The 13,861-nt window shown below is 42.3% G+C and overlaps 1 protein-coding gene across 1 annotated transcript in view; it reads right to left on the reverse strand.

Moving 5' to 3' along the window:
* Positions 1–13,861, reverse strand: part of CWH43 (cell wall biogenesis 43 C-terminal homolog) — a gene marked incomplete at its 5' end in the record, with an annotated part of 44,709 nt that overhangs the window by 8,442 nt on the left and 22,406 nt on the right. The window contains 2 exon segments of the mRNA XM_081254810.1: positions 5,280–5,424; positions 11,613–11,762. Coding sequence (XP_081110936.1) covers positions 5,280–5,424; positions 11,613–11,762 — 295 coding nt within the window.

The following is a 13,861-nucleotide window of genomic DNA, read 5'->3' on the forward strand; positions in this document are numbered from 1 at the left end:
GGTTCCTAGCATGAAGGCTGGCATTTGGCAGGAGCTCAGTCTGTTTGTTAAATTGAGTCACTGGTAACACACGTTTCAGAAGTAATCGTGAGTCTATTTGATGTTGAAAGCTTGAGACCAGTGTTACTTTTCATCAGAAAATCATAACATAAACATTTTTTTCGATAATGTGTCGGCAAAACTCTAAATATGGAGCTTTTATACTAAAGAAATATTCATTTTCTTCTTTTAAAAAATATACCTGACTTTTGACTATGCTGACTAAATTTTACTATTAAAATTTAATTAAAAAATTTTTTAAATCACAAAGAACACACCACAATTTATTATGTATTAATTTTTTTTCTTAAGCTTGGTGGTGGACACATGAATGCTTGTTAATTAATCTTTACTATTACTTACATATCACACACATATCAACTATGACTTCTATATACATGGAAAAATTGTAATAAATTTTAATGATAAAAAAAGCAAATAAATTCTAAAGGTACTGTTCTGGTTTGCCTTGGGAAGAGATAAAAATTTATCATTCACCTGTATATAGTGGGGATAATCAACTATGAATATGTTTTACTATCTTTTTATTTTATTAGGTTTTAAAAAGTTGCTCTCAGATTTTAAGACTGTGGAATTTAAATATTCATTTCTTAAAGAGAAATATCTGTTCACTCAAGCATTTATGATTAAAACTCCTCTCTGCATTAATAAAGTTCCTAATAGAAAAAGCTATATAAGAATCCACTGCAGGGTTTCCCTGGTGGCACAGTGGTTAAGAGTCCGCCTGCCAACGTGGGGGACACGGGTTCGTGCCCCGGTCCGGGAGGATCCCACGTGCCGCGGAGCGGCTGGGCCCGTGAGCCATGGCCACGGAGCCAGTGCTCCGCAACGGGAGAGGCCACAGCAAAAGAATCCACTGCATATCTTTTTTTTTTCTAACATCTTTATTGGAGTAAAATTGCTTTACAATGGTGTGCTACTTTCTGCTTTATAACAAAGTGAATCAGCTATACATATACATATATCCCCATATCTCCCCCCTCTTGCATCTCCCTCCCACCCTCCCTATCCCACCCCTCTAGGTGGTCACAAAGCACTGAGCTGATCTCCCTGTACTATGTGGCTGTTTCCCACTAGCTATCTATTTTACATTCGGTAGTATGTATAAGTCCATGCCACTCTCTCACTTTGTCCCAGCTTACCCTTCCCCCTCCCCATGTCCTCAAGTCCATTCTCTACATCTGCATCTTTATTCCTGTCCTGCCCCTAGGTTCTTCAGAACTGTTTTTTTTTTTTTTTTTTTTTTTTTTTTGCGGTATGCGGGCCTCTCACTGTTGTGGCCTCTCCCGTTGTGGAGCACAGACTCCAGATGCGCAGGCTCAGCGGCCATGGCTCACGGGCCCAGCCGCTCCGCGGCATGTGGGATCTTCCCGGATCAGGGCACGAAATCGTGTCCTGCATCGGCAGGTGGACTCTCAACCACTGCGCCACCAGGGAAGCCCCAGAACCTTTTTTTTTTTTCCCTTAGATTCCATATATATGTGTTAGCAAACGGTATTTGTTTTTCTCTTTCTGACTTATTTCACTCTGTATGACAGACTCTAGGTCCATCCACCTCACTACAAGTAACTCAATTTCCTTTCTTTTTATGGCTGAGTAATATTCCATTGTATATATGTACCACATCTTCTTTATCCATTCATCTGTCAATGGACACTCAGGTTGCTTCCATGTCCTGGCTATCGTGAAGAGAGCTACAATGAACATTGTGGTACACGACTCTTTTTGAATTATGGTTTTCTCAGGGTATATGCCCAGTAGTGGGATTGCCGGGTCGTATGGTAGTTCTATTTTTAGTTTTTTAAGGAACCTTCATACTGTTCTCCATAGTGGCTGTATCAATTTACATTCCCACCAACAGTGCAAGAGGGTTCCCTTTTCTCCACACTCCCTCCAGCATTTATGGTTTGTAGATTTTTTCATCATGGCCATTCTGACTGGTGTGAGGTGATACCTCATTGTACTTTTGATTTGCATTTCTCTAATGATTCGTGATGTTGAGCATCTTTTCATGTGTTTGTTGGAGAAATGTCTATTTAGGGTCTTCTGCCCATTTTTGGATTGGGTTGTTTGGTTTTTTTTGCTTTTTGTTTTTTTTTTTTGCGGTACGCGGGCCTCTCACTGTTGTGGCCTCTCCCGTTGCGGAGCACAGACTCCAGACGCGCAGGCTCAGCGGCCATGGCTCACGGGCCCAGCCGCTCCGCGGCATGTGGGATCTTCCTGGACCGGGGCACGAACCCGTGTCCCCTGCATCGGCAGGCGGACTCTCAACCACTGCGCCACCAGGGAAGCCCGGGTTGTTTATTTTGATATTGAGCTGTATGAGCTGTCTGTATATTTTGGAGATTTATCCTTTGTCAGTTGCTTCGTTTGCAAATATTTTCTCCCATTCTGAGGGTTGTCTTTTTGTCTTTTTTATGGTTTCCTTTGCTGTGCAAAAGCTTTTAAGTTTCATTAAGTCCCATTTGTTTATTTTTGTTTTTATTTCCATTTCTCTAGGAGGTGGGTCAAAAAGGATCTTGCTGTGATTTATGTCATAGAGTCTTCTGCCTATGTTTTCCTCTAAGAGTTTTACAGTGTCTGTCCACTGTCAATCTTGACACAGCTTCTGACTGTGACAGTGGAACCCAACAGAGTATTAAATAAAAATCAAATAAAATTCCTCTTACACACACAGACACACACACACACAAATTCTCTCTCTTATTAGGACACAATCGATATTTTCTTAAATTTGCCAAGTATCATCTTGTATAGTAGTCTTCTATACTTTATAGACCATATACTTACACATTTATCTAATGTGATTTGATACATACAGCCAGACATACATAATACAAATATGTAGCTACCACTTATTAAGTGCCTCCTGCATGCAAGGCTTAGGGCTTTTCAGGCATTACTTTATTTTCATCCTCAGAACAACCCTATGATACAATAGGTATTACTATCCCCTCTTTATAGATGTGGACATTGAGCCCCAGAAGGGTTAAATAACTTGCCTCAAGGTCACAAAGCTGGTAAATGTGGCACCAGGTAGGCTAGTGATGAGAGACTACATGGGGAGAGAGGTCCAGCCAACAACCAGCACCAAGGCCCCAGACCAGTGAGTGGGGACATGTCAGACCTCCCCAGCCACAGCCACCAGCTGACCCCACGAATGAATGCAGGCAAGAACAGAAAACCACTCAGTAGACCCACACAGTCATGAGGATATTCGACCATTGTTCTTTTTAAGCCACTAAGGTTTGTAGCTTACACAGTGATGCACTAATAAATAACTAATGTAACCCCTGTGATTCCACTCTCCAGATTTTCCTCTTACTCTTCTGACTTCTCCTTAATCTCTTTTCTGAGATAATCTCCCTCCTCTTCCCTCACCCATCACCCCCATGATAGCCACACTAAATGTGGCTCTATCAGGAGTTTTCTTTGGTCTTCCTCTTGCAATTCTCTAACTCCATAAGCAATATCATCCTCTTCCATGGTTTTAATGATGACCTAGATGGTGGCAACTCCTTAATCTGTATCTCTAGTCCTGAAAGCCCTTCTCAGTTCCCGATCCGTATGTCCAGCTGTCTAATGGACAGCTCCACTAATACCCCACAGATGCCTCAACTCAGCCTAAAGCTGAACTCATCTTCTTTGCAAAACTCTTCTTCCTTATGTATTCTCTATAATAATAAGGGTCACCATCATAAACCCTCTGACCAAAGCCAAAATTAGGAGTCCATTTGACTCCACTTCTGCCTTATCCACTAGGGCAGAGATTAACTCATCTCCTTAATATCTGCCTTGCCCCTCTTCCAAAGTTGTAGGATTTTTAGCTAGGTATAAGGGTATCAAGATTAAATACTGCATCTCTCAACTTCCCGTACAGTGAGGTATGGCCAATGACTAAATTCCAGTCAATGAAATGTAGGTAGAAGAGGTCAGTTTCCTAGAATTTGCCTTAGAGATAAGTTGCATATGCTCTTGGTCCCCTCTGTATCCCTTCCTCCCTCTTGCTAACTAGAAAAAGGATGCTGCCATCTTGGACCATGAGGCAAACTTGGGAGTGAAAGCCTTGTAATGTGGAGCCACAAGATAGAAGGAGCACACTCCCGGTACCACAAAGTGCTGTACTAGTAGTGAATCACCTGCCCAGACTTTTACATAAAGAGCTATACTTCTCTTATTTAAGCCATTGTCGTTTTGTGTTTTCTGTCACATACAGAACACCTTCATCATACAATGCTCTCTCTCACCTGTCTTTCCAAGCACTTGATAAAAGGGATAAGTTTTTTTGTTTGCAGATATTATCTCAAGACAATGAAGTAAAAAAAAAAAAAAAGGACCAAGAAATCTACATAGGGCTTAACTAAATATAATAATTGTATTTCTCATTATAAACGAATGCACTTAACCTTCTAGTGTATATATGTCTCAAGGATTTGATTTGTCTGTCAGTTTCCCAGAGTATGATTATATCTGGATACACTGAGAAATTCAACCGTTTGGGACCTGAACAGGTAAGGACAAATTCAGTGTCGTTTAGTGAGGCCCTGATCAGCCAGCCTCTCTGTATGCCATTTTATCTTTTACTCTCATTATGATTAACTTGTACAATGTGGCAGATTGTATTTTCTAAACACGGCTACAATAATCCACTTGCCATATGGCATTCTTATAATGTGACTTTGATACTCCTCTCATCGAGAGATGGGGTTTATGTTTCTTCCACTTGAATGTGAGCAGGCTTGTGATGACAGCAGAAATCACATTATATGACTTACAAGGTTAGGTCATACAAGGCAATACAACTTCTTCCTGGTTCTCTTAGGACACTCACTCTTAGAACCCAGCCATCATGCAGGAAAGAAGCCTAAGCAGCCCACGGAGAGGAAGCAGTACCCTGAGCCCAAAGCCCCAGCTGAGCTCCTAGTCAACAGCCCCACCAACTTGCCACTAATGTGTCATCTGCAAAGTGGCTCCTCCAGGCCCCAGGTGAGCCACCTAGCTGTGCGGAGCAGAGATGAGCTATCCCCACTAAGTCCTGTCCAAATTGCAGATTTATGAGCAAAGAGATGAATGCTACTTAAAGCCAGTATGTTTTTTGGTAGTTTTCTATGCAGCAGTAGATAATCAGGATACATATTACAATGTTGGGTTAGGTTTTTCAAAACATGAAGAAGAAACACTAATTTAAGAAATCAGAAATCCTATTAAGATTGTGTTACCTTCACATTGCCACATTCAATGAGCTGTAGATAATCTCTGGAACCAGGTGCTGAAGTGATATATCCCAGAAATATCACTTGCTCAGAGCTATTTTTCAGTAGTTTTGAAACAGCAATAGCTTGAAGTTTCCTATCCAGGTCATCTCTGAAAAAATGCAAAAATATACCTCTTTACTGTATTTGCAAAACAATTTTTAAAAAATATTAGGTACCTAACTAAGTTCCCAAAGAATATCTTCAAACACTGCACAAACCCAGAATAATTCCTACTGGGACACACTGACTTAATGTTATGCAAATGAGCAAGACAGCTATAGTGCTTCAACTGAGCAGGCTGACAAACTTGACCAAGAACAACATGACCTTTCCCCACAAATCATTTGGAGTCGAGTGGATATAAATATCTAAAAACAGCAATTGCTCAACTTTTCATCAGAAGAAATTATAACAATAATCTAAGACCTGGTCATCAGTATTACAGCTAAAGATTAGTAGTTTTTAAAAAGAAATAGCAAGGAGTACCGGTAAGAGGGAGAATCCTAACATTCACAGGACACACCAGGTTTGTTAACCTACTCAGCTCCTTCAACTGAATGTTTCTGAAAGCCTCCCTGGCTCTCCTGGTCAAATACTGGCTAAGTGTGCTGCTTTTATCATGCTAAGTACTATAAGTGTGTAACTGAGACAATCAGGCAAGTACATCAAGACTCTGAGGGGTTTATAGTCAGTCTGTCTGGGGAAAAATAAGGACATCATATTTGCATGATCCAGCAAGAAAAACTGAAACCACTCTAGGTGTTTCAAACAAAGTGAATTTAATACAAGGGATTGGCTACTAGGTGATAGGAAGCCAAACAGGAATCAGTGAAGCAACTAGAGTTTAGTAGCAGTGAGAAACCTCTACCACCTCTAGGGCTAGAGGGACAACAGGAAGAGGTGATATTCCCAGAGTCCACGAGCCAGTCCTAACTGGTGGGAAATGGTACTATGGAGGAGGCTACTTAGAAGGATCCAGGGCCATTGAAGGAGGAGTTGGAGCCACAGAAGAGACTTAGCTGCTGCCAGAGACAACAGAGAAAGAAGAGAGAGAGAATGAGAAGTACTTTGTCTCCTCCCCTCCTCCAGCCCTCCAGCCTTGCATTAGTGCGTCCCATTGGCTAAACCTACCCAGAAGCCAGAAGGCAACAGACTCTGGGAAATGTGGTTTCCTGCAATCTGTAGCTGGAAGGAAGCTGAACCAGGAATGGATCCAAACGTAAATAGGCAGCAGACCAACACAGGCACTTACAGAGTAAGACAGCTAATAAATGACTGTTAAGAAAAATCAATGACAAAGGAAGATAGAGGGAGATCACCAAGAGCTGAGAAGACTGGAGAAACCTCATTGAGGTAGGATCAGAAGACAGGACTAAGCTTATCCATTCTTATGTATAGACAGCTGAGCGCTATTAAAAGATGTCTCAAGAAACAGAAGAGTGAAAAGGATGACCATTTGCTAAACATCTTTGCCTAGATCCATTCCCAGCCCTTCTCTATGCTCTGGAGGCTGGTCTCTGCAGATTTCATCTCCTGGGCTTCCTTGTCTACTAATTTCCAGTGAGGTTTCGGTAGGAAGAGAGATAAATTGGAGTATTTCTTCGAGCTGCATTCCTCATGCCTGGTGGCCCCTCTTCTGGTTCCAGATCAAACGGAGCTCTGGGAACACTGTTTCCTCTACCTGTCCCTTCAGCCCTAAGGATGGTACTGATTCCCCACCATTACTACTGTCTGAGTACCTTAGCACCTCTTATCTGTTCCTCTGACCCTTCCAACATTGAGGTAAGTAGTCCCTTCATTAAGTCTGCAGTGAATTCTATTCCTTCTGACACACAACTGGGATTCAAACCCAATCTAGAGAATGCCAAAGTCACTGCACCACAGATAGAGCTTTCAAATATGTTTTAGCAATATATTATCAGAAAATAATCTGTGAATTTGGCTTTACATTTTCTCAGGAGATAAATTTTACCCAGTGATAATAATAAAAATAAAACCTATATGTATGTATGCATATAAAGAAAGGAGGGTGAGGAATTAGGAGACAGGGGGAAAGAGAGAGATTGAACACGTTTTATGTTTTCTTATCTGTTCATATTTGATCAGCCCAATAGCCCTATGATGTGGGCTAGAAAAAATAATTTTATCTGATTTTCAGAGACAAGGGAACTGGAGCTCACTGAGTTTATCTTACAACAGAACCATAACTGTAACTACAGACTACAGGTTCTGTGCTCTTTCTTCTTTGTACAGTTATGCATGTTATAAGAAACAAACACGGTGATTAACTGGTGGCTCAGTTAATTACCTAAAATAATACCAATTTTAGTTATGGTGTATACCTAAGTAACTTCTAAGGAATGCTGCTATTTTCTGATTATTGGTTGTAAAGAGATATTTGTGTCATCAGTAATTTTAGAAATCCCGTTGAATCAGCTAATAACATGCATAAGCATTCTGTAATTCATTCCTAATATGATTTCATGTTTATATGCCATAATCATTAGAAAATGAAATCACTATTTTTTCAGAGTAAGAATTTTTTATCTAGTATTATAAAAACAAAGGCAAGCAAAATATGCAGTGATGGCTTCACAAGTTATTTGAAGCATGAACTTTCTCATGTCACTTGTTGGGAGTGGACAGGGCTTCTAAAGAGTGAGACTGGGCTCCCCTGGTGGCGCAGTGGTTGAGAGTCCGCCGGCCGATGCAGGGGACACGGGTTCATGCCCCGGTCCAGGAAGATCCCATATGCCATAGAGCAGCTAGGCCCGTGAGCCATGCCTGCTGAGCCTGCACGTCCGGAGCCTGTGCTCCGCAACAGGAGAGGCCACAACAGTGAGAGGCCCGCATACCGCAAAAAAAAAAAAAGAGTGAGACAAGAGCTAAGGCTCTAAGGGAAAAGGCTGCACCTGGCATTGTGCTTGGGACACAACAGATGCTTGATTCGTGTTTGATGAATGACTTTTTTTTAAAGCTGCCCAATGTGCTTCACACTTAGAGGTGTCTGATTTGCTTTAATAATAATGGCCAGTATTAACTGAGCAGTTACTCTAGTCACATACTTTGCATGAGATAATATATCTTATTTAATTCCCTCAAGAATCCTATAAGTAGGATTATCGCTCCTGATTTGCAGATGGGAAAACTGAGGCTCAAGATAGTTAACTAATTTGGTGAAGGATACACCTTGACTTAGGATTCAAACCAGATTGTCTGATTCCAGGTTCTGGAGTTTCATGCTCTTCGCCATTAAACTATACTGCTTCCCTTCCCTTCCCTTACAGTCACATCTCCTCGACAGGTGCTAGCTATTATCATTACTGCTGTGGTTGTCATCATTATTATTAAATCAAGTGAGTAAGGTAGCAAGCAAAGGGTATGTTGTTAGTTACAGGGCTTTAAATATGTGGTTAACTACAATGAGATATCATCTCACACCAGTCAGAATGGCCATCATCAAAAAATCTAGAAACAATAAATGATGGAGAGGGTGTGGAGAAAAGGGAACACTCTTGCACTGTTGGTGGGAATGTAAATTGATACAGCCACTATGGAGAACAGTATGGAGGTCCCTTAAAAAACTACAAATAGAACTACCATATGACCCTGCAATCCCACTACTGGGCATATACCCTGAGAAAACCATAATTCAAAAAGAGACATGTACCAAAATGTTCATTGCAGCTCTATTTACAATACCCTGGAGGTGGAAACAACCTAAGTGTCCCTCATTGGATGAATGGATAAAGAAGATGTGGCATATATATACAATGGAATATTACTCAGCCATAAAAAGAAACGAAATTGAGCTATTTGTAATTAGGTGGATAGACCTAGAGTCTGTCATACAGAGTGAAGTAAGTCAGAAAGAGAAAGACAAATACCGTATGCTAACACATATATATGGAATTTAAGAAAAAAAAAGTCATGAAGAATCTAGGGGTAAAACAGGAATAAAGACACAGACCTACTTGAGAATGGACTTGAGGATATGGGGAGGGGTAAGGGTAAGCTGTGACAAAGCGAGAAAGAGGCATGGACATATATACACTACCAAACGTAAAATAGATAGCTAGTGGGAAGCAGCCGCATAGCACAGGGAGATCAGCTCGGTGTTTTGTGACCACCTGGAGGGGTAGAATAGGGAGGGTGGGAGGGAGACACAAGAGGGAGGAGATATGGGGATATAAGTATATGTATAACTGATTCACTTTGTTATAAAGCAGAAACTAATAAAAATAAATAAATAAATAAATATGTGGTTAATAGAAAGTTAGAAAAGGTAATCCTTCCCTCCTCTTTTCCAAACAATTTGAGGGCTATCTTTTAGTCTTCTCTTCCCTCACAAGTCTATTCTTCACATTTTAGAGGTCAGAGGGAGTTAAAGGGGGCAGGGGAAAAAAAGCAAAGGAAAACAGGATACAGTATACTCAACTGTTTCTTAGGTTGAGACCTTGCAACCTTTAAACACAAAAGTGCCTATTTTTTAAAAGATAAACCCAATTCAAGTGCAATTTAAGGTCAGCAGAATGATTTCTGAATGCCTATACTTGCAACCTGAAAATTGCTGGGAGAAACAGAAGGCGTTTCTTCAAACACCTTTTTACAGAGATGTGGACTGTCTCTACCATCCGTCCTCCAAACACCCTTCCCATTTCTAAGAAGACCAGCAAGAGTCCGATTAGCCAACAGTTCACATTAATTACATTTGAATGGTTGGTTTATATTCCTTATGCTCTGACTTATTTCAGAAAACAGTCAAGTACGCTTTCACAGATCCATGTAATACTGTGAGAAAAAGGGAAGTAATAGGAAAATATGGGTAGCAGACATACTCATTTTGCTTACGTGAAACTTACAATACAACAATGTTGGGTTCTGTCATACTGTAAGTTTCACCTAAACAAAACGAATATGTCTGCTACCCGTATTTTGTTTGTTGTTTTTCTAATGTTCTATACGTCACTGTAAATCTCTGTGGCCTCTTGTGTCATTAATGTGGACAGGCCCATATGCTGTATTTTATAGCGCTAAGCACTTCACATTTGTGTTTTCAATTACTATTAGAGAATGTTTAGTATGGTAGAGTATAAATTATATACTTTTATCTTTGCTTTAACATATTGCTGGCATTATTCGTGATTTATTCAGTACTAAGTCACTGGTTGTGAATGTTATTCTTTGGGGATAAAATTCATTCCCCATTCTTCATGTCTCCTTGGAAGGGAACCGACTTAGAAGATCATCTCTGGCCTCTCTCCCTCTCACCCTTTACTTCTTGGGAGGACTTTTGTAATTAATTAAGTTTGTAAGAATAAACTGGGCATGCTTGTCTCAAACACTTCCTCACTCTTCTCCCTGGAACCTGCCGGTTTGCAGAAAGGGTGTTTCCTTGTGTTATCTTCCCCACTAAGGGGAGAGTTTGACAGGGCAGACTCTGCCCCTGACAGGTAGGTCAGCTGCTTTGGGGGAGCCAGCACCATGTATTGTTGGGGGAATGTATTAGCAGGTCCATGTGGACACACTTAAGCCATGTTGTCCAAATACGTTTATCAGAATCAAAAGAGATATTTTGATCTTCCTGCCAGATTCCTCTGCCTACCTCTCAGTTGACTGAAAACATGAGGGAAAAAGAAATGTTATTTAATACCCTCAAATCCCAACAGTACTTCCAACTGGAGTAATCCTGTAGGAAAAGGGAATTTCATCTTTCTGTAGTCTGGTTTACCATGTGGTTTCAAGCACTTGCAGGCTCTGAGTTGGGTCTATTTAATTCCTAGCTGTGTGACCCAGATTGGACAAGTCTTCTAACCTTCAGTCTAGCTTATTTATCTGTAAAATGGGGCTATAATAGTACTAACGTTATACAAAATGAAGATCAAATACAATAATGCACTTAGCACAGCACCTGCTCAGTAACTGCTGGTTAACATGGCCATCATGCTGCCTTGTACCATTGTTAAGGACTGCCTGCATCTCAAAGGTTTCTATGCCTGATTTTTTTTCCTTTTTCTTTTTTTTTGGGGGGGGCCCACGCCACACGGCTTGTGGGATCTCAGTTCCTGGACCAGGGATTGAACCCGGGCCCCAGCAGTGAAAGCCCAGAGTCCTAACCACTAAGCCACCAGGGAACTCCCTCTATGCCTGATTTTTAAAACCAGCAACACAGAGAAAAATACTCTGGAAAAAACAAAAAAGAAGAAAGTAAGAAAGGTCAATGCATGGAAGTCAAAGTAATGTGTTAATAATATTTCTTGGCCTTTGTGTACTTCAAGAAAGACCAAAGAAACCCACTCGTGATTCCCAAAGTGGGTCACAACAAAATCCACCAGTTTGTCGGAAATGTTAACAGTCAGAGTGATGGCTGGTGCAATCTCGCCCTCTGGTGACGGAAGAAGGTGATGCTTTGATTTCACAATCCGGTATCTTGACAAAACCATAATCCTGTATTCGAACGGAAAGAAGCACATGCGTCACTATTGGTCCCACCATGTCATGCAAACGGGACTAAGAATATGTGTTCAAGAAGGATGCGCACACTTCAAGCTTCCCACTGAGGGGCACTGAGCAATAATGTGGCGGAGAGATATGGGGCAGTCTGCTGGACTGTTCATTGCATCTGGGCTATTCAGCACGTCTCACTGTGTCACCAAGCACAACACTATCAACTCTGTTTAATAAGTGCTATGGAGGGCTTCCCTGGTGGCGCAGTAGTTGAGGATCTGCCTGCCAATGCAGGGGACATGGGTTCGAGCCCTGGTCTAGGAAGATCCCACATGCTGCGGAGCAACTGGGCCCGTGAGCCACTATTACTGAGCCTGCATGTCTGGAGCCTGTGCTCTGCAACAAGAGAGGCTGCCATAGTGAGAGGCCTGCGCACCGCGATGAAGAGTGGCCCCCGCTTGCCGCAACTAGAGAAAGCCCTCGCACAGAAACGAAGACCCAACACAGCAAAAATAAATAAATTAATTAATAAAACAAAAATAAGTGCTATGGAAACACGAAAAGGGCAGAATTAGGCTACACAAACTCCATTTTACGAGCACTGTTACTCTGGCAACTTATCTGCATAAACAATTCTAATATTAATCAACGCATTTGAGAATGTACGACCTTGCCAGCCAGGACACAGAGCAACAATTTACAAAATTAGAAATTACAAATGGTCCAATAAAGATAGGAAAACCCGTTCCGCCTCACTCTAAGTCAAAGAACTACATGGAAAGGATGATCAGAGCTCAGACCTCAGGCTGCGCACACTGTCTGGCCTCCTCCCGAAGTTCCTCTGACAGAACCATGCCTACAGTGATGATCCCTGAATGCACATGCCCAGCCTGTGCTGTCCCACTCGGCCCTCCAGGCTGCACACAAGCACCTATGGATGTCACTTGACCGTCCAGGGGCATCTTCAGTTTAGCACAATCCTGATGCTCACCTGGTCATTCCTGTCCCATTAAAGGGCATCATCTCCTATCAGGGACTCAGGAAAAACACCCTGGTGCTATCCTTGTCACTTCCAGCCCCGATATCTAAACCATCAGGAAGTCCTGTCAGCCCTGCTCCAAGATAGCTCCTGAGTTTGCCCCCTTCTCTCCATCTCCACACCTCCCACTGTCATTTCTCACCTGTGCTAATGCCTCTACCTCATCACCTGTCTCCCTGCTCCCACTCCTGCCCCCTGACCATCTGTTTCTCTAGGAACAGCCGGAATGATCTTTCAAAAATGTAAATCAGATCAGATTGCTCCCGTGTTTACAATCCTCCAGTGGTTTCCTATCAAAACTGAATTAAAGGGCTTCCGTGGTGGCGCAGTGGTTAAGAATCCTCCTGCCAATGCAGGGGACATGGGTTCGAGCCCTGGTCTGGGAAGATCCCATGTGCCACGGAGCAACTAAGCCCGTGCGCCACAACTACTGAGCCTGCGCTCTAGAGCCCGTGAGCCACAACTAGAGCCCATGAGCCACAACTACTGCAGCCCGCGTGCCTAGAGCCCGTGCTCCGCAGCAAGAGAAGCCACTGCAATGAGTAGCCCACGCACCACAACGAAGATTAGCCCCAGCTCGCCGCAACTAGAGAAAAGCCCGCGCGCAGCAACAAGGACCCAACACAACCAAAAATAAATAAAATTAAATAGATAAATTTATTTTTTTAAAAAACTGAATTAAATCAGTGCTAAGCATGGCTTATGGGACCCTGTAAGATCAGGGGCCCACCTTTGACCTCCTTTCTTACTAGTTCCCCCTCAAACCCTGTGCTCCGGCACACCAAGACTGACCTGGCCTCAAGTCTTTACACTGGCTCCTCCCACAGCGGGTCCTGGGTCCTCATCATGAGGTCGGCAGAGAGACCTTCCTGACCACACTACCTACAGCAGCATCCCCTGCTGCCCCACCCACCCAGCCGCTCTCCTTTTCTACACAGCACTTACCATTGTCTCAAATTATTTATTTCTGTGTGTCCATGATTATTTTCCGTCTCTTCACACTATAATGTAAGCTCCATGAGGACAGCGTCCAGGACAGACACGTTTAGTGCTGTAACCT

This window comes from Mesoplodon bidens, assembly GCF_964165515.1.
Source record: "Mesoplodon bidens genome assembly, chromosome: 1".
Taxonomy (NCBI): Eukaryota; Metazoa; Chordata; class Mammalia; order Artiodactyla; family Ziphiidae; genus Mesoplodon; species Mesoplodon bidens.